At 40.4% G+C, this 25,441-nt stretch overlaps 1 protein-coding gene across 1 annotated transcript in view; it reads left to right on the top strand.

The window, feature by feature from the left end:
- Positions 1 to 25,400, top strand: part of RAB20 (RAB20, member RAS oncogene family) — a 35,348-nt gene extending 9,948 nt beyond the window's left edge. The window contains exon 2 of the mRNA XM_051772859.1: positions 18,656 to 25,400. Within this exon, the coding sequence (XP_051628819.1) occupies positions 18,656 to 19,176 (521 nt within the window). The 3' untranslated portion in view covers positions 19,177 to 25,400. The remainder of the gene's footprint in view (positions 1 to 18,655) is intronic.
- The last annotated feature ends 41 nt before the right edge of the window (positions 25,401 to 25,441 follow it).

The following is a 25,441-nucleotide window of genomic DNA, read 5'->3' as shown; positions in this document are numbered from 1 at the left end:
TCAAACCACTCAAGGACAGCAGTATAAAGACACAGATGTGTGATGATGTGCCCTCGTTGCAATGACCTTCAGTTGAGCTCCTGCTCCCTGCTTCCCTTTCCCTGAGGGGTTTGGGCTGACCAACTTCCCTTTCTGGTTGTGCAGGTTACTTCAGTGATTGGACTGAACCTTCATGCAGTTTAATGCCTCATGTTGTGAAAGGCATCAGAAATTCAGTTTCTGTTCTTCACAGTGGGGTCTGTGATCTGGACATCTAAATCTGTTGTTACTCTCTTCTTCGTTGTTGAAGGTAGAAATAAGGCTTTCAGTAATATTCTAGTGGATTTTTTGTTTAATTCTCGACTGTCATTTGCTCTCAAAAAAAAAGCAAAGATTTTGGTTCATTCAGAAAAGGGAGAAATGACCAGAATCTGTAGTGGTTTATAGTAACAAAAATAAATGAAAGAAAAAGCTCTATGTAGTTGAGTTGGCATCTTCCAAGCCTCATGAAAGGGATCATCAGATCTTGTGATTTGCTGCAAGTGAGACCTGGGTGTTTTAAAACAAATCAAAAAATCCCCATTGGTATAATGAGAGTGAACCTATGTTTTACTTTTTTTTTCCCTCTCCTGTAAATCTCTAATTTTGTAAAACTAAAACTCTCTCAAACTGCTCAGCAACTCCAACCCCTACCAGCTTCTTGTTTTTATGAGACTGTAAGACTTTCTTTAGGAGCTTTCCCTCCCACAGTAGATAGCTGTATGAATCACATTTGTATTGTTTTCCTTATCTGCTTTCCTGTTCTAGCATTGTATGCCCTTTCCACATTGTCCTGCTCAACTTCTTTTTTTACTTCAAGCCTTGGAAGCCTAGTGGAAGTGGAATAATTGACATCTATCCTCTTTTTGAGTGGCTTAGCACTTTGTGACCTAGAGATACTGTCTTAATTATGAAAGAAAAGGATGCAATGCAAGCAAATCTATAAGCAGTTCCCTTTTTGTAAGTAGCTTCCCCTCTTGGCATGAGGGTTGAATGGGTGGACACTGGACAGTGGTAACACTGCTCTTTGTAGCTTATTTTGTATAGAAAGTTCAGAACTGAGGTGTTTATGATTATTAGTGGTACTCCCTTTGAACCAGGTTAGAGAACATTATTGAGATGAGATTAGATTGATTATTTACCATGCCTGTTGTGCGGTTTTAGTTTCTTTAGTCCTTGAATTAATGCCTCTAAACAGTGGATACTAAATATGCTCTTAATTGTGTAGGCAGAGAAGCCAGAAGTAGAATTAAAAGGGAGAAGTAGTGCTGGAAATGTAAAAGCCATGTGTTTATCTTAGCCAGCACAAGTTCTGAAAACACAAGTCACATGTTTTGTGATAAAATTATCTGAATGAGATGAACAAGTTTTAAATATATTCCCACTAAACCCAGGCAGCAGCACTATGTCTGGCACAGTCTCCCACTTCTGGTACTAGCTGAAAGCAGCCCACTGAATCACCATAACTGCCTTCTGTTTTTGGCAAATAGCAACTATTTAGAAGCACCTAGTGAAGAAGATTTCAACTGAATAGAAACTTGTGGTGGTTGGTAAGGAGTAGAAGCATTTGTAATTTTCTCAAGATTAATTATGTATGAATTCATTACATATGTATGAATTCATTACTTGAGAACCTGCCTATAAATCATTGAAAACATTGAAACAAGTAATAAAAATTATCTATTGAGTGGGCCTCAGTTTATGTCCTGTGTTACTGATGTGAGTCTCTCTTCCAAAAAGTAAACCCATTCATTTCCTTGTTCAGTTTGCAAGATCCATGGCCTTTGCTTCCACCCATTTAGCAAGGTTTAAATATTTTTCAAATTGCTGATGAAGGCTGGTTTGAAGTTAAACTCAGTGTTACAAATCGTAAGCTGGCATATAGTTATCTATTACACCTCAATTCCACATCACCAGAAGGTTATTTAAGCTTAAATAAGAGGCATTTATCAAGTATCTGCAGACAAAGACCTGCCGTGGGTGCCTGCTATTGATCTGATAACCAGAGATTCTTGAGGTGTTTTGGATAACTCTGTTACTTGTTATGTGTGCAAGAATCATTCCTCGCTTTTGAAACATGTGACACAGGTCACTTCTGACAAAACAACCTGCCAGCTCTCAAATAGGTTTTTGTGAAACCTGGACTCTGTTTTTGAGAATGTGAATGCTGTGATTTGTAGATGCCTTCCCCCTGCCCCCCAGTAGTGATCTGTCATGAATCCAGCCTATAGCTGCTGTCCTGCACTAACTTCAGTTTTGTAAAAGCTAGGCTATCTAGAAGTACTTCTAGTTCTCCTCTTCCTGTCCTCTACTTCTAATCAACTTGGAAAGGTATTGGTAGGGTAGGAGATTTATGGAAATAGTGCTTGAGGTGCTGTCTGCATATGGACCTAGTAATTAATTTTATCTCCAAAAGGAATCATGGCCCATATACCTGAGTCCCTCTCTCTATTGTAGTGCCCCAGTGCCTGTTAGTGAACAAAGCTGTTCTGCTGCTATGGAAGAAGAGGATGGTCTCTGGCTCTGGGGTAGGGTTGGAAGGTGCATTCCCAGGGATGTGCGACCTTCCAGTCCTATTACTGAAGGATAAAAACTTCTGGTGGCCTGATGCTGTGGTAGAAACAACCTGGGGATCCCTGAAACTGTCTAAATGTTGAGCTTCTTGCAGTGTGTTAAAAGCCTGTGGCTGGTGTCCTGGGATGGCCCTGAAGTGGAGCGCTGAGGGCCAATGTTTGGCTCTGTTGGCCTGTCTCTGGTGCTAATGCTTTTGAAATATTGATGGAAAGACCTGTCATGGAAGTGGGGCTGATACAAAATAGGTTCTGCCACAGCTTAACATTCTTGTAAATGAATGGTTTGGGTTGGAAAGGACCTTAAAGATCAATTAGCTCCAACCTCTCTGCCATGGGCAGGGATGCCACCCACTAGATACGGCTTGCTCAGAGCCCCATCCAGTATGTCTTTGAACACTTCAGGGATGGAGCATCCATAAACTTTCTGGTCAACAAGCTCTGAAGCTCTTCTGTGGGTCTGTGGAAGAAAGTTAACGTACTGTGTTATCAGGTGTGACACTCCTTGAGAGGGTGTGCACAAAAAAGTTTATAGCTGCTAGTTGCTGGTTTGGTTTCCTATACTTGGGAAGAAGGGAATTGAAGATTGTATTTCTGCCTCCTGGCTGTCATATAATGTGTTTGGGGTTAAAGTGGTAATATGGAAAAAGAAGAATGTTTCTCATAGAGTAGACTATTTAATTTTATTTATGGTCGGATGCAAAACTTAATCCGAAGAGGCTCTGCAATCAGTAACAGTAAACTATTTTTTTCCTTCTCTAAAATGTCAATGTGCTTAATTAAGGTGTTTATTAAGTTCATTTTGTTTCCTCACTCAAAAAATGCTGTGGTGTATTGTACTGATTGACCTGGTATGTATGTAGTTAGTCTTCTGCAAAAAATCCTATGGGGAATTTGTTTTTTAAAAAAAGTTGTAAAGAGCTATCTAAAGCAAAAGCAAAGTATCTAATGAGGAAGTAAAAAATGAAGAAAAACAGGAAACATTTCTTTTCAGGACATGCTCTGACCTACCAACTCTTTGGTAAAAGCTGGCAGGAATGCTGATAAGTGGTGGCGTTTCAGAGTGCTTATTGAGATACATTTAGTAGGGCAATCTCAACTAAGCCTCAAGCAGCCTCTTGCTTACTCTGCCCCACTGGGATGGGGGAGAGAATTGAAAGGGTAAAAGTGAGAAAAATCATGGGTTGAGGTAAAGACAGTTTAATGGGTAAAGCAAAAGCTGCATGCACCAGCAAAGCAAAACCAGGAATCCATTTCTCACTTTCCGTTGGCAAGCAGGTGTTCAACCATCTCCAGGAAAGCCGGGATCCATCATGCATAGTGTCGATGTGGGAGAACAAGCACCATCACTTCAAATATTCCCTACTTCCTACCCTTTTCTCCAGCTTTATATGCTGAGAATGATACCATATGTTGTGGGATATCTCTCTGATCAGTTGGCCCCAGCTGTCCTGGCTCTGTCCACTCCCAACTCTTTGTGCACCCCGTCTGCTCACTGGTGGGGTGATATCATAGAATCAGTTGGGTTGGAAAAAAGCTCTGAGATCATAGAGTCCAACCTATGACTGAACATCACCATGTCAGCTAGACCATGGCACTCAGTGCTACATCCAGTCTTTCCTTAAACATCTCAAGTGAGGGTGATTCTACCACCTCTGTGGGCCACCCCTTCCGATATCTAGTCACTCTTTCTGTGAGGAATTTCTTCCTCATGACCAACCTAAACCTGCCCTCGTGCAGCTTAAGACTGTGTCTTCTCATCCTGTCACTAATTGCCCAGGAGAAGAAACTGATGCCCACCTGGCTACAACTTCCTTTCAAGAGAGTTGTAGAGAGTGATGAGGTCCTTCCTGAGCCTCCTCTTCTCCAGGCTAAACAACCCCAGTTCCCTCAGCTGCTCCTTATAGGACTTGTGCACCAGACCCTTCACCAGCTTCATTACCCTACTCTGGACCTGCTTCAGCACCTCAGTGTCCTTCCTGAACTGAGGGGCCCAGAACTGGACACAGTATTGGAGGTGCAGCCCCACCAATGCCAAGTAAAGGGGAAAAATCACTTCCATAGTCCTGCTTCTACTACTGATACAGTCCAGGATGCCATTGGCCTTCTTGGCCACCTGGGCACACTGCTGGCTCATGTTCAGACACTGTTGACCAGCACCCCCAGGTCTTTTTCTACTGAGCCACTTTCCAACCATTCTGCCTCGAGCCTGTAGCGCTACATGTGGTTGTTGTGGCCAAACTGCAGGACCCAGCACTTGGCCTTGTTGAATCTCATACCCTTGGTCTCAGCCCATTGATCCAGCCTGTCCAGGTCTCTCTACAGAGCCTTCCTACCATCCAGCAGATCGATGCTCCCACCCAACCTGGTGTTGTCTGCAAATTTGCTAATGGTAGATTCAATCCACTCATCCAGATCATCAATAAAGACATTAAACAGAACTGGGCCCAACCCTGATCCGTGGGAGACGCCACTGGTGACCGGCCACCAACAGGATGCAGCCTCGTTCACCACCACTCTCTGGGCACGGCCCTCCAGCCAGTTCCTAACCCAGCAGAGAGTGCCCCTCTCCAAGCCATGGGCTGCCAGCTTTGCCAGGAGAATGCTGTGGGGGATGGTGTCAAAGGCTTTGCTGAAGTCTTGATAGACCAGATAGACCACATCCACAGCCTTCCCCTCATCTACCAGGCGGGTCACCTGATCATAAAAGGAGATCAGGACCTGCCCTTCCTAAACCCATGCTGGCTGGATCTGATCCCTTGGTTGTCCTGCATCTGCCATGTGATCACACTCAAGATGATCTGCTCCATAACCTTGCTGGGCACCGAGGTCAGGCTGACAGGCCTGTAGTTCCCCAAATCCTCTTTCCAGCCCTTCTTTTGAATGGGAGTCACACTGACCAACCTCCAGTCGTATGTTGACATCTGTTAACTTTTTAACAGCTGTGGTTAACCAGGACTGATGGTAAATGATGGAGAACAGCTTAGCAAGCTCTTCCACCAGCTCCCTCATCACTCTAGGATGGATCCCATCCAGTCTGATAGACTTGTGAGAGTCTAAGTGGCTCAGCAGGTCACTAAGTGCTTTCTCCTGGATTACAGGGGGTCCATTCTGCTCTTATCTACCAGCTCAGGGGACCAGTTGCCCTGAGAATAACTGGTCTCAGTGTTGAAGACTGCAGCAAAGAAGGTGTTAAATACCTCAGCCTTCTCTTCATCTTTGGTGACTATATTCTCCCTCTGTGTGCAATAAAGAGTGGAGATTTGCCTTATGCCTCCTTTTGATATTGATATATTTATAAAACCACTTTTTATTATCCTTTACAGAAGTGGCCAGATAAAGTTTTGAGCTTTTGCCTCTGTAATTTTCTTTCTGCAAGACCTAACGATATCCTTAAACACTTCCTGAGTTCCCTGCCCCTTTTTCCACAGGTGATACAGTCTCTTTTTTAACCTGAGTTCCTACGAAAGCTCCCTGTTCAGCTAGGCTGGTCATCTTCCCCTCTGTCTCATCTTTTGGCGCATAGGAACAGCCTGTTCCTGTCCCTTCAAGAGCTCTTTCTTAAAGTATGTATTATTTAAAATTCAAGTATCTATTGAAGTATATGAGGAGAAAAGGCCCTAATGCTGTGCAAGCACTGCTCAGCAATAGCTAAAGCATTCCTGTGTTATCCACATTCTTTTTAGCACAAGTTCACAGCAGCCCCATAAACTCTGCCCCAGTGAAACCAGCACACCAAGTTAAGTTGCCAGTTCCTTATTGAGCAATATAAAACATCCAGTAAGTGTGGAATGACCTCCTGGCCCTCAGTGCCAGTTGAACCGTGCTAAAATACACCCATCCGTGCATTCCTGCCTGAGCTAAGGACCTGCTTCTCAGTTTGAAGAGCAAACTTTGTGAGGGAGTATGGGCTTTGAAGATCTCCTTTCTGAGTGACTCTGAAGCTAAGGACCTGGTAACAGCCTCTGCTTAGCAGAGCTTCTCTGCATAGAGAGATGGGGTAATCTACAGTGTCTGTCCCCCTGTGGAAAGGAATTGTAAATTTAAAGAAAAAGTATCAGTTTTCTGGTACTGGAAAGAAAAAAACCAGCTGCTTTTAGATCTCAACCTGTGGAAAATGAATTGGCTTTCTGTAAAAGGGAGTTTTATTTGAGGAGATGGGTTGATGTTCCAGCAGGCATTAAAACTGAATGGCTTCTCCTGCAGGCCAAAAGTGACTGTCTCTCCCAGGTCAGGTTGTTCTGCAGCCTGGTCCTGTAACTGGCCTCTTGTTACTTGCTGCTGAGCAATATTTAACCATGAAGCTCTTCTGCTGCAGTTAAGTCTTCAGTGCTATTGCTTCCTGCAGAACTCTTCCAAAGTAAATCTGAAGGTTGTCTTTTTTTTTCCTTTATGGTTTGCTTCCAATCACATCTTTCCTCAAGGAAATCTGCAAAATGACCACTTCTTTTTAAGTAGCAGTTTAAAATTCTTTTAAACACGAAGTTTCAGAAGAATTTTACATTGATTCTTACATTTTACTTACTCAGATTTAAATTTCTAGTTTCATTCTTGCATTCCTGCTCTCACATCAGTACAGGCATACAGGAACTTCATAAATTTAACTCTCAAGCACCCTGACACATTTTCTTTTTGGTAGACATGGTGTTGATGTGAGATTTCAGCTGGAGTTCTGCTCACAGGCAGGATGGTAATGTCCCATCAATCTGTCATACCCTCATTTCTTTTGCCAGATAAAAGTGTTTAGACAGGATGTTTTCCTGCACTACTGTGAGATTGCAGAGGGAAATAGATAAATACTGGTGTCATTTTTTCAGTTTGTGTTGAAGATGCACTCCTGATATGCTTGCTGGTCTGGTGTGGCTAAGGTTAGTTCTGTTCATCTTTTACAAGCCACTACCCTTCTAGACAGCTGAAAATACATGAATTGCTTGAAGCTTCTGGGGTTATCTCCTTTTTCAAGAAATAAACACAGTACATCAAGAAATCTAAATAAAATGGGTGGTTTGAAAAAACTAAGTCTTATATAGCTAAATGTAAAAGTTATTCAGGGTTGTTGAGACATCAAGGGGATCTTTAGCTACAGAAAGGTTTGTGGGGATATTTTTTTTTTTAACAGCAGGTCTAGCCAAAGTTTTTATTGGCAAAAACATGCTATGTAGTGTGGTTAGGAGCTTTTTTCTATGTAATGCTTGGTGTTGCTAGACAATGATTAAGTTTAAAACCTTGGATAGAAAGCATATTCATGGAGTAAAATTGGTGTTTCTATGAGAACTTTTATTTTGAAATTAAAATTCCTGTGAGTTTAGAAGCTCGATCTTAATTTCATTATTAAAATAGTGAGTTCTGATTCATTCTTGTGGGCAAGAAAAATAGTTTTGCATTTATGCAGCAGAACAGATTCCAGATACTCCTTTGTTCCAGAAAAGCAGAAACTAGTTAATGGCCTAAATCTTCTAGACAGTAGGAATCTTCTCTGGTAATATTTCTTCTTTATATAGGAGTTGTGCAGCTGAAGACATTGCTGGTTATAGCTACCCTAAATATGCATTTAGTTCAAATACGTTCAATTTATAAATCTCTTTATAAAAAGATGATTGCAGCTAGAAACGTACAGAATAAACAAATGTATAAGGCTGTAAATAAAGAGAGACTAATGTTATGTGGTGCTGGCAACAGGCTAAGTTAGATTCATTGGGCAACATATCTTTTGCAAAGTCCATTGAATTGGAAGTAGATGGCAAACCAAGCTCTTGGTGCCTTGTGTTCCAGAACCTATGAACTATTCTGAAAAGTATAGCAAGTGTAGGGAGGGTTGAAAGTAGTAAAGAATTTAAGTAATGTCATAGCTTCAGTGAGACTCTCTTACATTCTTGGTTATAGAATAATATGGAAAGACTGGAGAAAAGAACTACAGGTATGGTTGTCAGTTTAGAAGAATATGCCGAAGGCAAAGAGTCTGAATATGAAAAACTGTTCATTTCTCTAGCCTAAAAAGAAGGAGGTTAAGCCATAAGGGAATATCTTTTAAGGAGGAGTGTGAAGTTTTTCTGGTGTTTGGGGAATGTAGTGGTTTTTAGTTTGGGGTTTGAGGCATCTTTTTTGTTTGTTTTTTGAAGAGGATACTTCATGAAGCTGAAAGTCTATCAAAATTCAGAATTGGAAAGCTGAACTATACAACGACCTAATTTGTGAGATATTGACTTTCCTTTCTTTAGCTGCTTTATAGAACTCAAATTCCTCCTCAGTCTCAAGACAACTAAGTGAAATTCTATCATCTTTATTATGCAGGAGGTCATATTTGAATGATCCCTGATCTTGCTCTGTAAATGTTTTTTTAATGATTTTTTTTTTCTTTCCTCTTCTATTCTCTCCCATGTAAACTTCTTTTCCTCCTTCCATTGAGTGTGTCTGATGGTTCTGTCATTGGGAACCAGTAATGCAAGTCTTCACTACCAGTTATGGAATGAAAACAGACAAACTATTCTTCAGGGCTGGATTAAAAAAGTTTCTGGGAATAATTAAACTAATTCATGGCTGAATAATGCAGGATTTGACAAGATGACAGAGGGATGTTTATTAAAGTTGAGCCATGTGTGAGAAGGCTTCATCCACAGTAATCGGCTTTTTTGGATACCTCTGGGAGTCAGAATGCTCTACAGGATGTAACAGCGGATTGGTCGACACCAGTCTGAGCTGCTAGGCATCTGCTTTTAGTGTATCTGCCTTCAGAAAATTGAGATTTTACTTAAAAGCACATTTCTCCATAAACTATCGCACTGTTAACTGTGCGATAAAAAACACAGCAAATTTTTACCCATGTTTCAGTTGTGGGTTCTTTAGAGGTGTGCTGTGAGTGAAGGCTGTATGGCTTTCGAGGCATTTTTTCAGCACATCAGAAAAATGTGGTGACTATACTTTTATTTTGGAGCTTCTACCAGGACATGCTTAGATTGATAACCTTGGAAAATATGAAATGAAACTAATCCTGTAACAAAAAATTCCCATTATCTTCTGTTTTTCCATTCTTATTGAGCAGGTTTTTGTGTGTGCCCTTTTGCTGAAAAAGCCGCCTTCTTCAGATAACGCTCAGATGATCCTGTAGATCATTAACCACTTACAGAGTTTGGCATGTGATGTGCAACACACCACGCTGACATTCTTGCATAACTTTTCAGTGTGTTATTTGTCCTAAAAATGAAAGGCCCATTTAAGTGAATTTCTTTGGAAGAATTGTTTTTTGTTGTGAATTGTACCAAAGTATCACTTTTGGAATGTTAATTGGTGTTCTAACAGCATTTAAAGAGTCAGTTGAAACTGCTTGACCTATTGGTATAGTTCAAGTTCGAGAGGAAAAGATGTTCTCCAAAAGGACAGAGGTATGAAGGGGATTGTTCTCCCAACAAATCTGGGCTTTCTTGAATGGGTTGGCCTGTTATCATTCTGGGTGTATGTAGCAAAAAAAGAAAAACAGAGAACACAGTGAAAATAGAATTGTGAGCACTTTTTGTGATGAAAACCATAAAGAGAAGCAAATTAATAATAGTTGCTGCTGTCATCTGTTTTAGCTGGCTGTTGAGATGAGATCTTACCACTGCATACAAATATCTCAAGAGAATGGGGCCAGAGACAATTTATTGGTGCCCAGTGACAGGACAAGGGGCAACAGGCACAAATCAAAACACAGGGAGTTTCATCTAAATATTAGGAAAAATTTCTTTACTTTGAGAGTGATGGAGCACTGAAACAGGCTGCCCAGAGGGTTTTGGAATTTCATTATCTGGAGATATTGAAAACCTTCCTGGACGTGATCTTGTGCAACCTGCTCTAGGTGAGCCTGCTTCGGCAGGGGGGTTGGGCTAGATGGTCTCCAGAGGTCCCTTCCAACTCCAACTATCCTGTGATTCTGTGTCACTTTCCTTCTGAAAAGGCTCTAAACTAGCAATAAGCTTGAATCTGTAAAGAAATATAGAGAGCATTACTTTTATCAAAGTTAATCCTTTTTAAGGAAAGACTTATCTTTCATAAGGTAGGTGAAGTGGCTACAATTTTAGGGCAAAATCTTTTACGTACTTCATATTTATACTTCATATTTGTTGGTCCTTGCTGAAACATGTCCTTATTTATTTAAACAAATCTTATTTATGGCATATTAGTTAGCTTTAGTTTAGTTATTATATTTAAAGGAGAGGGGAAAGAAATAGGCTAAAAGAAATGTGATTATAGCTTTCTTTCATTAGATATATTACTATTCTTAGGTATGAAGTGTAGTGGAATTTCCATTTCCAGTAAGTAAGCACCCTCTTTTTCTTTATTTCGGATGCTTCCTAGTGATTCTTTCTGTTTATAAAGCTTCTGGATTAATTTCTTTCCTGATCATGATTGTAACTCAAAAGATTTAATTCATATGCTGCCTTTGTATTAGAACAAGCAAAAAGAGCAAAACTTGATACAGCATACGCAGTACGGTTGTTTATTTTGTTTTTTTCCTCTATGCTTTGTCTTTATAATCTTTAAAAACTTACAATTTTTCCATCTTTGTTCTTTTTCACTTATTTTATGTTTTGGGGTTTTTTTTAAATGTAGCTGGGGAGTAGCAAGACGTGATTTGTGTTTTTTGTACCCTTAGATAAGGCAGGGGAAGTGAGTTGCTTTTCTTAATGCACACTAGTAGGTGCTGGTGTAGCCTAGTCTTCCAGGGGGTAGTTGTTTTCTCTTGTCAGAATGTTAATAGCTAGTGTAGATGCCTGAAAGAATTCTGACTTTGTTATGTAAAGGAATGGATATAGAGGATGGATTTTATATTTTTCCTTGCATGTTATGTTGGATACAGAATCTGTAGTAATAGACCTTGATGCTTGGTAACACTAATAATCTCATCCAGCTTTTCCTGAATACTATTGTAGATTTTTCCCTTATTCCATGGAGAATTTATTAGTATCTGTTAAATATTCCTAATCCTTGTGAGTCCCTTCTAACTCAGCACATTCTGTGATTCTGTGATAAGTTTGCCTCCAAAGATAAGGTTTATGCTCTTTTTAAAAAATCTGTTTAAGAATTAGTCCTTTCCAATGACCCTTCAGTTATTCATCACTGTGTATTTTTCCTACATTTTGATTTCTATAATAATTTAGATTCCCTAATACCACAATTTACATATATTTTTGGATGTGTTTTATCCCATGCATTGTTGGATCACTGATGGTAGTTTAGTAGACTTCTAAAAAAATATCTTTAATATTTTTATTATGTAGAAGGGCACAACTCAGTCTCTCAGGATAAAACTCATACTGTGGAACCATAACTCATAAATTTGGGATTATAGTGCCAAAGCATTTGACCAGTAGATTGTATAAGATTTCTGAATGTGAATTCAGCAGGGACTAAATTATAGTGACATAATGTAAAGCATTGTGCACTGAGCTCTTGGGATCTGCCTTTTATTCAAATGTCATGGAGTTAAATGTATTAGAAAGCATCTTCTGCTTCACTGTTTAAGTTCATAAGGCTTTCTCATCTTTGGCAGTCAACTCAAATACATTGTTGGTTCCTCTGAATCTGGGACTTGCCTCCATTTGGATATTGTGATCTTTTTTTATGGGAAGATATTTGTAGCGATTGAAAGAAATGTCCTGAGTATATTTGCCTTCCTGAATGCCAGCTTCCAGGGGAGGAGAAGCAGCTTGTGCAGGACATTTCCTTTATCTATATAAAAGCAGCAGTATAAATACCTAAATGCTGTCAGGCTTGGTTCTTAGTAACTTTGGATACAAGCTTGTGAATAACCTCTGTGAGAAGGACACCTCTGTGGGGGGGTGGGGGTGGGAAGAAGGAACCATTTGTGCAACATGATGATGTGTTTTTATGTTTTAAATTAGAGTGAAAAGAAGAATGTTATAAAGACTGAAGCTGTGTTAGTTGTTTCTATTTATTTAAAAGTGTTTTTGAATTACTTTCTTTTTCTAAGACCGGATCTGAGGGGGGTTAGGTAATTCATAGGTAGTGATTGTGCAGTGGATGAATTCTAGCCTTTCTAGTCACTGATTTTTGTGTCCAAGGGACATGTTCATTAGTAGAGGTGTGGTATTTCTAGTATGATAATTAAAGCTGACTGAAGATCAGGGCTCAGACTGATCACGATTTGTTGTCTTGCCTAAGTGAGAAGTAAATGACTGCTCCTGGTTCATGTGGCTTGCTTTCTCACGCTGAGCTGCTGTTTCACAGAAGAAGCTTTATAAACCTAAAATGGTTCATGTTTGTAGAGTGGGGATGTTTGCAAGGTCTTGGCAATTTCAGACTCTTTCAGAACTCAAAGCATTTGTTCATTAAGACAAAAATGCATAGATTTAAGGGAAGAGATGGTCTCTTTCACAATTTTAAATCTTCTTTTTTATGAGATAAAGATTCTTGACTTAGCAATTCAGAGGAAATTGTGTTTAGAAGTGGAGTAAGCTTGTCTCAATCCTATATTACCTTGAGCCCACTTTCTTGACTGGCTGTTTTTGATGGTTTTTTCTTTGGAGAGCAATGTTTGTTCATTGTACACTTAACCCATGTGGTTGTTATTTTCTTCTTCTATGTATAGCTCTTTCTACTTTAAAACATGAAAGTGAAGCCCTTTGGGCATTAAGATCAGTACTTTCCTATGTTTATGTTAAATTCTACTTTGGCCAAGACATCCATATCTAATTTTAATAACTTAAATAGAAGCTCCTAAAACAGGACACGGTTCATGCCTTGAATGTTGATCCATATCTAACTAATGAGCGTAAACAAAATAAATGCCATCTTGTTTTTTAGTAGAACTAGACATCTGTTGCATTCTGAAACTTCAGTATACACAAGTATCTTCTATAATGCAGCTTTGCAAATGTATAATGCAGCTTTGCAAATGTATAATACAGAGTGAAGGTGGAGCTTAAATGAATTTTCTAGTTACTCAACTGGAATTGTTTTACTGGTTGTGGTTTTTTGGGGGTGAGGAGGGGGAGCGGAGTTTGTTAGGGTTTATTAATTTAATTATTTAGGTTTTTTCCCTCACAAAGGTTTTCATTCCATGGGGAATTTTGTCTAGAAGGAAAACCAAATGTTGGCATTTTTCTGACAGATCAGGAAGTCATGTATTTGGGCAGCTCATGGATATGTAGAAATTGAATTCTCCAGTGCTTTCTGACTCATGTTTCCACTAATTCCTGCTTATGTCCTCCATGTTAATCCTTTGGGATGGACAGCTTTATTTTTATCCCCAAGTAACCACAGGCATAGTCCAGTTCTTTAGAAAGCTCCTTACTTCAAGGGAAATGTGATAAAGTCATGTACAAGAAATGAATATCAACCTTGAACAAGATAATAAAGAACTCTGACTTAATTCTGTCAAAGCTTGACAGCCTGACTCACGCGTGGGGAGTAGCATTTTCCTGAAACCTTTAAGGACCTTTATGGTTTGTTTAATAGTCAGTACATATCTCAGTATATGTGCACAAACAGAAATCTCAGTTCCCAGAAAAATTGTTTCCCCTGATGTCCTTTAAAGGGTCACAACATTACTGCATTATCTGGGAACAGAAGGAAATGTTGTTCCCTTTTTCAAAAGGGAGCTTCTTTGTCTACTCTTGTGATCACGAGGATGTTCCTGCTGAGGTAACTCAAGAGCATAAGGGTCACCCCTTGAACCTTCATCTACTGCAGCTGAATCCTCAAAGCTCATTTCTTTTTAGTACTGATTTCTGTGCTGTGTCATGGGTGTCATACTTTCTCTTTTCTTTCGTCTTCTAGCTAACTCCCTAGGGCATAGTTCCTGTCCCTCTCCATGTACACTCAAGTTCAGACTCTTTTATAAAGGAGAAAGCATTTGAAAGGCAAAACCTAGCTGGTACCTTGTGTTTGTGTTAATTCCTCTCTACTGTTCAGATTACAATACTGTTAAAATCACAGTGAAAATTGTTGGAAGATACCTGATTTATGAACTGAGAACTTCCTGGATAATTTTGCACTCTTGTTCAATTTTAATGCAATGTTAATGTGCCCCTGTAGCCCATCTTTGTGTACTTTTCCCTGCTACATATTTGCTTTAGGAACTCAGAATTTAGGGTTCCGCTCAGACTGATATCAGTGTAGCAACATTACTTTTTTCGGTACTTGATGGAAGACCTTTTTATCTCTGTAGTATTTGTTGTGTTTTATTCCTCAAAACTAAAACAGCCTGTTCTGCATTCTTGTATGTGCTCAACACTGAGAGATTTAAAACTTGTTCTTCTGGTAGAAGTTTTCTTGAAAGAGTGCATGTGTGGGAAGTTGTGCCACTTCAGAAGTTGTGGTGAAAGCTTTTGAAGGGGTAGGAGGTAAGGAGCATTCAAATCTGTCTGGAGGAAGTCATTTGCTCTTGTAAATATCCACACAACTTCACAGGCTACTTTGCATACCACCCTCAGGGGTGGCTGGGCAGGAGGAGAGCTCCAATCCATGAGGCAGACTGAGGCACTGATGTGAGTGGATCCCACAGCTGGGAAGGGATGGGAATGCTTGGTCAGGCTGTGGTCCCATCCAGAGAAAGCATTCACAGGGGCTTCTGACTTCCAGCTGAGAGGTCGGGGTGCTATAGGAGGCTGGCTAGACCAAAGCCTAGGCTTCAAGTTCAAGTCTCAGCATATTTTAAATCTAGCCTTGCTTATTTATTAGGCAGGCCTCTAGCAACTCTACTTTTCCCTTCTTTCTCCCTTGGGTTTCTTACGAACTTTGTACTGAGGTCCATTTGGCTCAAAATTCTTTGATTTGTTTATGATGACCGTCATAGGACTTTGAAAATGCTCGAGGGCTGCACTGCTCCTGAGTGGATGGAGTCTCCAACAAGACTTCATATACTTGCTGGAAGAGCCTCTGAAAAGCTAATGGTGCTGCAGATGGGGCTACAGCTGTAGGGTTGTCAAACTGCTGTAAATAAGGCAAAATATAAGGATGAAAAGAAAAATGGAAATTAGTTTTGGTTGATTTGCTTTAAAAAATTTCCCTGATGTCCTGATGTGCCTTTGTGGTTGATTTGGTGGTTCTTGCAATTCCTTTGACTGCAAATTATTTGATAGTTCTGCCACTCTTACCGTTACCTTTATTTTTTTTTTTTTTAAGGGTGAAATTGTTTGATTGTTGGACTCAGGGCTTACTATTTAATTTAGCTAATTATATAAAAAGGAATGTGGTTGAAGTGGGACCAGATGTGTCCAGGGAAAGAAAACTGGCTATAAGAAGGCAATGGCTGTTCTCATGTGGTAGGTTTGTCAACCTAATGTCTGATGCTATTTTGCCTGACACCTTGAGGACAGATATTAGTTTAAATACTTAGTGTAGTTTGGGTTTTTTTTCCAAATTTAGAGTTGTTCCAGTCCTTAAGTGTCAGAAGTAGTCTGTGCAAGGAAACTGCTGAAAAAGTGCATTATGCAGTCTTTTTTGCATGTAGATTGTTCTGTGAGAGTGAGTGAGGGACACTATCCATTATTCCTCTGGCATAATTAACCCCTTATGCAAAGTAAATTCTTTCTGTTTCTTTCCCCTTTTAAACAATATATTAGTTGTAGAAGTAATCAGTTGGTAGTTACCACGTAGAAGTGCATTGGTTTAATCTTGCTGTACAAGATTAGATTAGCATATGAATTCCATAAAACAAATAATAGTATTGTTCTAGTACTTGGTTGTTGTAGCAAATGATTCTGGGGGCTGGATATTATGGTTTAGGCATCTGGAGTGGGAGAACAGAGGAGGATATATGTTCCGTTGTGATTTCCAGACCACAGTATAATCAGGGTTCGGATGAAAACAAAATCAGTCATGGCACAAACTTTTACTGGAAAATTGGAGACATTTAAAGACTCAGTTGCAGGGCAACTTTAAACATGAGATTGGAGGAAAAATTGCAAAAGCACTGACCTTCTCCCTCCTCTGTATCTCAGTCTCCCTTGCCCTTACCCAACATACCTAAACAAAGGCATAATTATTGGTTTGGTTTATTTTTTTACTACCTCCTTTTTTCCTACCTACCAGATCATTAAAGAATTTCTTTTGCTGGGGGAAAGCAAATCAGAAGTTACACAAAGTTGCACAGAAGCAGTTCTCCACTAACTTTGCCTAATGGTTTTCTGAATGCCATTCATTGAACTTTTGACCTCTGCAATGTCAAATACCACCTACTACCAATTATTCACTTTGCAGGAAAATATTTAAATTACATGCACGATTTTGATGTGAAATTCTCATTTTCCATGTAATGAGAAAGAGTAAATAGTTGTTTCTCAGTTACTTTCTCAGTATTAGGCCTGAATTTATAGACATCTGTTTCTACCTTTTTTTTCAATCATTCACCAGCCTGAGAGATCCCACAATTTTTCCTCATGCAAATGTTTCACATAGTTCTGTGCATTCTCACCACCTTCCTTTTACACCTCTTTATAGTGAATTCTGCACCTTTCCAAATCTATTTCTCTGGCTGTTACCAGAGTTTCCCTGAGTGTTAAAGGTGAAGTGAGCTTTGGATTTCATGTTCTATCTTGACGTTTTCCAGTTTTGTTTTATGAATAACAATGAACATTTTGTCTCTCTTTTGGCACTTGTGGAGTAGAGTTCTGACATTTGTTGAAGGATTTATTGCAGTGATGATTATGTTCCCAGCTGAAGTAGATTCTGAGTTCCTTTCACAGTGTGCATGTTCATGTGCAGATGTGTTTTTTCAATGTGTGCTGACCCACATTTTTCAGCATGAATTTCTTCTCCCTTTCCTATTCCACAGTCATTTACAAGGATTTCATGATATTGTAACTCATGGTGGTCAGTAGCTTTGTGCAGAAGATGAATGTAAGCAGGTGTCTTCCAGAATTTCTATAAACTGAGGTTCTGTGCAAAGAGATTGTATGACAAGAGAGTGTAGTTGCCTTTTTTTTCCTCTCTTTTTTTTTTTTTTTTTGTTTGTTCATTCACACTTCTCTAGTGACCTAAGGCTGATGCTGATGACTGGTTGAAACCTAGTGTGTTTTATCTATTGCTTGATTGGGTTTTGGGGTGTAAAGTGAACTACAGCATATTCTACATGTAGCAGGTATTGGGGGAAAGTAGCAGTTCTCAGTGGTAACACAGTGTGTCTTCTGCCTTATTTCCCTTAGTCCCATTACAAATACTAAAGAACATTTTTGCTTCTCAGAATTTAAAGAAGAGTCAGTTTTGTCTTCCAAGAAATGAACTTGAAGGATACCATCAAGGCTTCATCAGAAGTGCTGGAAGATACTTGCTAAATGATGAGGAAGAAACGTTTTAGCCGTTGGTTATTGAGCGATGGCCAGGGCAACTTAAAAGACAAATTACTTGTAGAATGTGTTTAGGGTTTTCTACATTATGTGTGTTTAATACTGTAAAAAAGCATGAATACTTGTGGTGGGACAGATGCATATCAATACTGGCTCTATACCCCCAACAAGAGTCTTTTCCTGTAAAACCAATGTACCTGAGAACTGTGGGCATGTAGCAGTTACAGTTTAGTCTGATTAAATAGCTTACAAAATCCCTCAAAATCTAGAAGAGGTTGGTTACTGATTTTGATCCAGATTTCTGAACGGGATGTACTTGAAAATGTGTACTGAATTTATAGAAGTAATAAATTCTAGCAGAATTTGAAGCAATACACTTCTGTTTATAAATGGTTAAATAGGTGGATGGGCCATCTGTGAGCCCAAGCAGAGCAGCAGTTAATATGACATAAGTCAACTAGTATGCAATTTAATAAAAAAAAAACCACAGTTCTTTTTGCTTTCACCTAGTGTGAATCCTGTGTGAGCTTGATTGCTCACTTGTCTTTCCAGACTCCCTGCTCTGAGATTGAGCAAGCGGTGTGTAGAGTTATTCTGTGGCACTGCTCCTCTCTTAAGGAAAAGCAGAAGGAAAAACCTGAAAATGCTACAAATAACACATTTTTACCTTCACTGCTTCGCACAGGGTTTTGAAATTGGCTTAAAATTCCTTAAACTCTTTTACTTGGTTAATAATGTGGCTTCCAGCACACTAACTTTTTGTTGTGTTTAAACCTTTGCCAGGACGGGAGCAGTTCCATGGCCTTGGGTCTATGTACTGCAGAGGAGCAGCTGCTGTGATCCTCACGTACGATGTGAACAGCTTCCAAAGCCTGACAGAGCTGGAAGAAAGATTCTTGGCACTGACAGACAGTGCAAGTGCTGACTGCATTTTTGCTATTGTTGGAAATAAAGTTGACCTCAGTGATGACTGTACTTTACCACCAGATGAAAATAGACCTGAGAAGTCTGTTGCCAGCTGTGGCTCGAAGGTGCGAAAACAAGTCCGTGCAGAGGATGCGATTGCGCTCTACAAAAAGATACTGAAATACAAAATGCTAGATGAGAAGGATGTTCCAGCAGCTGAGAAAATGTGTTTTGAGACCAGTGCAAAAACAGGATACAAGGTGGACTTCCTCTTTGAAACTGTGTTTGAGATGGTAGTCCCAATAATTGCACGGCAGAAAGCTGAGGGGCCAACCCAAACTGTAGACATCACGGACTACAAGCCAGCAAAAAGGACAAAGTCAGGTTGTTGTGCCTGACCCGTTTACGTGACGTAAGAAAAGGGGAGGGATTGTTCGCTCCAGCAAAATGAGGAGTAAGAAGTGCTTGCAGCTCACCAGAAAGGAAAAGTCAAAGCATAAATAAATAGACTAAAATGGTGTATCCAAAAAGAAACCAAAACCAACCCAACAAAAAAATCTTCTGACCATTAAAAGCTTCTGGGAAGCTCTCTGTATAAAAATGGGAATGCAAGTGAAATTATGGAGTAAGACTTGCCAGTTTCTATGGGCTCTGAAGACAAATGGTGTGTTAGTACAATTGGTAGTGACAATCATTTGGACGGTTTTGAAGGAGTCTGACTTTTAGTGACTTGTCATTTCATGTTGCATATAAATGATCTGTTTGTGTACTCTTGACAACTTTCATATAATTATCATTTTTCCCCTTATGATTCTAACTTTGGAAGATTGAACACATGGTACTTTTTTATTCTTAAGATTAAAAATAGAAAATCCAGGTATAATTTATATTTGTAGCTAATAAGTCAATTACAGTCTTTTTATGTCAGACATGACAGTGTACAATTCAGAAACTGAACTATTAAAATCACCGTGGATCTGTACTATTCATTTGGAGACTTTATTAATGGCAATTCTCCTTCCATAGTGGCCTTCCATGTATTAACAAGCAGCATCACAGCTCTTGCTGCTCTAATTGCGATTTGCAGGAGGAAGTTTTTTTGGTTCATTTTTGTCTTATGTTTCTTTTTAATGTAGATAGCAAAGTGTTTTTTGGGAAAGAAAGCAGCCTATTTTGTCTGCATTTTTGTAAAGACCTCTTTCTAGTGCCTGTAGGTATACCTGTGAGTACCTGTGTTCTATCTCCCTTCCCACTCCTTTTAAAGCTGCAGAGCTGCAGCTTTGATTTTTATCAGCTATGCATGACATTACTACCTGGAGTAGTAATTACCTCTACCTGGAGGGAAGTGAAGACGGGTGTGTTCTGATGTGAAACTAATGCAGGGAAGACAAACTCTCTTTTGTGGAGTAAAAAGTGTGTGAAGGAGCAATAATGAGGTACATGGTTTCTCTCCTGACTGCAGTAAAAAGGAGGGGCTTAATACAGCTCCTACAGCTCTTGGCTACAAAGAATGCATGCAGTGACCCAGGAGCTATGACTAGAGTGAAGAACTTCTAGTCTTTAAACACAGCCCCCCCCCCCCCAAAAAAAAACCCCTACTCGTCCCAAACAATAAATCTCAAAGATGCAGGTTGCAGATTTTCAGTTCTTCAGTTTCTTGTGTGGGGATTCTTTCACCTTCCTTTGAATGCTTCTGGTGTAATTTTCTAAAACTAAAGGGTTAGTTTTCTTATGCTTTGTCACTGCCTTTCTCTGTCCCACTCAAATCACAGTTAGTGCATGGGGAGACAATTCCTAAATGAATAATGAGTTAAATTATTACTAAGTATATTTAAGGCATTATTTTCCAAAAGTATATCCTCTTGAGCAAATTGCTGCAAAGTAGTAGCTTTATTTTCTGCTCTTAAGTTAAATTCACAGTACACATGTAGTGGGGAAGAAAAGCTCGAGAGAAAAAACACTGAACATTAAATAATAGAATCATAGAATAGTTTGGGTTGGACGGAACCTTAAAACATAATCTAGTCCAATCCTCCATGCATTGTACAGGGATGTCTTCAACTCAATCAGGTTGCTCAGAGCTCTGTCCAATCTAAACTTGAATGTTTCCAGGGCTGGGGCATCTACTACCTCTCTGGACATCCTGTTCCAGCATTTTACCACCATCACTGCAAAAAAAAAAAAAGTCTTCCTTATATCTAGTCTGCATCTACGCTCTCATGGTTTAAAATCATTGTCCCTTTTCCTATTGCTGCAGGCACTGCTGAAGGATGTCATATTTTGGGTTTGCAGTTTAATACCTACCAGTCTGTCAGAGACTGGACAGCATCTGAGCTGTGGTATATAAAAATGAGTACAATTAGAAACCTTTTAGCTATTAACAAAATTCTAGGGACAGTATCTAGTCTTCCCTCAGGACAGGAAAAAGGCAAGCAGGCCACAACCTCAGTCTTGTCTGTGACCAAAATGATCTGCTGACATGCCTGTGAGAGATTCAGCACTGGCTTTGCTGCCTCTGTTGATGTCTGAACCTGCAGCACGTCAGGCTTTTTGGGAAATGCTTTATTCATATCAGATCTTAAGGAATTCCTACAGCATTTCTAAAAGCTCCAACTTGGGTGTTTTTACCAAAAGAGATGACACAGTCTTGTGTGCTCTGCTTTTGCCCTTAGAGCTACACTTGTCTGGCATGATGTTGTGGCTTTTTAGTGTTGTTGGCTATTGTTCTCGAGAAATGTCTGGGTTATGATAGGTTGTCACTCTACCAACCTGTGAGATCGTGGGGTTGCACAGTTACACTTGGGAAATTGCGTAATACATGGGAGCTATTGATGAGAGGTCAGGAGGAGATCTGGGTTGCTCAGTGTGCATGCTAGCCCTGCTTCTTTATCACTTTCTGAATCAGATTCTGCCTTCAAGAAAAACTTGAAAGATTCTGGAATTTGATGTAGGATGTTTGGAGTTTTTTTTAAATGTACTAGTAATTTAAACTGATATAGCTGAGCTCCATTTTTACAGCCCAGTGTTGATGCTCTATCTGCTGCAGTGGTGCCTATGCATGTCTGCAAGCATTATTAGAGAGCACAGTTCAACCCTCAACACTGAAATTGCACAGAATGTTTTTTTCTGTTTAGTGGTGCTAAGGTTTTTTTTTTTTGCGGTTTTGTTCTTTGTTTATTTAGGGTTTGTTTTTTGTTTTAAGAGCATAGAGAAGCAATGCAATATGGCCTGTATCCTAACATGAATTCATTAATTTCCATGTTGCTTCTGCAGATAGATCCTGATATCCCAGCACTGGTAAAGACATCTTTTTACCCCTCTTCCCTCACCTTCCATCCTACATAATTTTACTGAAATAATTAATCATCACCTACTGATGGGGAAGAGCAGTGAAGCTGCAGGGTAGGGACTGGCAGCACAAGAACTACGCAGAAGCACACTTGTTTTAACTCTTGTTGCCTTAACAGCCACAGAGCCTAGCAGCTGATGTAGCACAGCAGCTGTGGGCTGGGCCACCAGTCATGCTGGGCCAGCACTGAGAGTGACTGTGCCATGCACTGGTTCAATGCCAGCACTTCTGCACCCCACTGGCTGCAGCACATTTTTCTCCATCACTGTGAGGTCGCTTTCCCCATTAATAACCTCGCTGCGTGGCCTGGAGCTGGGCATGTGGTGGTGCTGCTGAAGCCAAGGGAAACCCTCCCTGCAAGGAGAAGTGAAGGCGGGTGAAGGCATGGACCAGGGACTCTGCCTATCCTGCCTTGGAGGGGAAACTTATTTTACAAATGTTGATTTTCCCCCCTCTCTCTCCCTGTTATGTCTCGTGATTGGATAGGAAATGTTATTTTTGGCAATGCTGAGTGAATGTAAGCTATAGGCCTGCCTGTGCCCGAGGTGATGGCTGAGCCAGGCTGTGAGCCATGGGGGAGGGAGGGATGGTAGGGTGAACGAGTGAGGATCTGTGCCAGGCTAGTTGGGACGCATCCATTCTGCTTCCTGCCCCTCACGGGTACTGATGGTGCAAGACTGAGGTTGTCATTGGCCCTTGACAACCCCAACAAGGCTTCAAGTCTTGTGGGGGCCACAAAAGGAACCAGAAGTTCCTCAGTGTCCATAGGACTGGCAGAGCTGCTGAGCTGCCTGCTTTGGCTTAGTCACCTTCTTGCCCACATCACAGTGGGAAAGTACCCCTGCCTGTTTTTGCTTCTCTGCTCACAGGTCATAGGGAGCAGTGATGTTACTTCTTCCCCTTGTCCAGTATGTCTTGCACCACTGTGCGCTGCGTAGCTGTGGGACCAGACCCCCACTCACTGTCAGTGGGGGCAGGTGGCCACCTCTGGGGGGGCTGCTGGTCCCTATGCAGTTACAGGGGCAGATTCTGCCTGCACTGGGGTGCTGTTGGCACATTGGCAGTGACCCCTCAGCTTCTCCTCTGGCAGCAATCTGACACCTTCCGTGTCAAGGTCCTGTTTACTGCTTGCTGTTTCCTGATTTTCTATTTCTGGCAGCCATGGACAAGCCCAGTCATGTACAGTGTGAACAAGTTCGGCTGATTGGGTTGATACACTCTGAGCAAATAATTGGTGTCAACTCACATCGCTATGTTGACTTCACTATATCTGTATGTACTATTACCTACAGAAGTGGAATATAATCTCATTTACCTTCTCCAGGATCAGGACCACATTACAGTTCAGCATGTTTTCAAACAGGAAAGTGTAGGAAGCAAACGGGATACTTTGTAGCAAAAGATTTGGTCAAACGGAGGCAAACCACTTTTTTTTTACACATCCTAGGCTGGAGCACTGTAGTTCAGTAAAAAGACTGTTTTGTTTTGCTGTATCTGAGTTTTTCCTCTATAAGAATGTTTTAACCTCCTGAAAGTGGGTTCTAGAATCACAGAATTGTGCAGTGGTTTGGAAGGGAATTTAAAGATCATCTCCTTCCAACCCACTGGCCCACTTCCAATAGACCAGATTGCTCAGAACCCCATCCAGCCTGCCTTGAACACTTCCAGGGATGGAGCATACACAACTTCTCTGGGCAACCTCTTCCAGTGTCTCACCACCCTTACAGTAACAAATGCCCTCCTTCTGTCTAATCTAAATCAACCCTCTTTCAGTTAGAAACTGCTGCCCCTTGGTTTGTTCTTACAGGTCTCGGGAAAAGGTCACTCTCTACATTGCTTATAAGCCCCCTTTAGGCACTGGAAGGCTGATATAAGGTCTCCCTGAAGCCTTCTCTCCTTCAGCTAAACAACCCCAGTTCTCTCAGACTGTTCATAAGAGAGGAAGTAAACTTGCAGCTAAGAGGTAGTTTGAGTCAGTTCCCCTCCATGCAGTGCTCCAGATTAGCTCACAAAGTGAAATGCTCCGTCTGCTGTGAGTATTCCACGTGTTTGTGTGCACAAGCTTCCTCCTCAAAGAAGTGATTGCGCAGGCTTTGGAGAAACACAGATGTGAGTACCCAGCACATGACATACACAAAGTACAGAAGTTCAAGCCTGCTTGGCACCTTGGGGGGTTTTGTAGTTGGTTTGGTTTTTCCCGCACCATGATGGTGTGTTCAACTCAGTGCTGTGCTGGTACTGCTCTGATCAAACTTAAGAACAGCAGCCTACATGAGCCAGAGAAAATGGAGAGGCAAAGCAACTGTTGGTGGAAGACCTACCTGCTGAAGTTTTAAGTACAAAAAAAGTCAGCTTCATAGGAAGATTACCAAACATATTAGCTATGAAAATCCAAATAGTTTACTGTTGACATAATTGGTTTTTATAGATTTGTACAGCCTCCACTTGGATTCTCTTAAAACACTGAATGTGCTGCACTGCCAGAGATGCATGCTGTACAACCCACAAGTGATAGTTGTGTGATCATCCCACAACCACTGATGCCCAGCAACAACCTGGAAGTTGCCTATTCTTGGGTATTTGTTACTGCCATGTGTAATTTAAAAGAATTGGCAAATGTGGAATAGATTTAGCTTATGTTGACTGCAATATTTTCAGTTCTAAATGTTTTATTTAGCTTAAACAACTAACAGTGTCATAAGTTTGTTTAGGGGCTGCCTTTCAGAGAGACAATATGGCCAGACAGCTCATTTCAAGCTCAGGTAATCTCTGTTTATAGACATATCTAATTATATGTTTAGGTTAGACAGTGTGCTAGCTAAGTACCAGAATGGAGCCTATAAGAAACCTGGATAGAGATATTTTACAAAGGCATGTAGTGACAGAACAAGGGGGAATGCCTTCTAAGTGAAAGAGAGCAGGTCTAGATTAGATAGTAGGCAAAAAATTCTTTGCTATGAAGGTGATGAGGCACTGGAATACATTGGCCTGAGAAGTTGTGGATGCTCCCAACGTGTATTTAGCATCAGGTTGGATTTGGCTCTGAGCAACCTGGTCTAGTGGAAGGTATCCCTGTCCATGGCAGCGGTGTTGGAACTAATTGATCTTTATGGTCCCTTCCAACCCGAACCATCCTATGATTCTGTGATTTTAGGAACTTTAACTTGATTTATACTTTATATTTTTTGTGGAGGTAACACATGTCAAGTTTGGTAAATGTTGGTTTCTTGAACATTGTAGAGCATGAATAATAGGTTGTTTTACTTTGCAACATCACAATTTATTGGCTTAAATTGTTTTAAGAACACATTAAA

The sequence above is a fragment of the Manacus candei genome, unplaced genomic scaffold (genome assembly GCF_025592945.1).
Source record: "Manacus candei isolate 608988 ecotype Guabito, Panama unplaced genomic scaffold, ASM2559294v1 h1tg000159l, whole genome shotgun sequence".
In the NCBI taxonomy this organism is placed as follows: domain Eukaryota; kingdom Metazoa; phylum Chordata; class Aves; order Passeriformes; family Pipridae; genus Manacus; species Manacus candei.
Note: the sequence above shows the minus strand (reverse complement) of the source record. Positions and strands in the feature narration are given on the sequence as shown.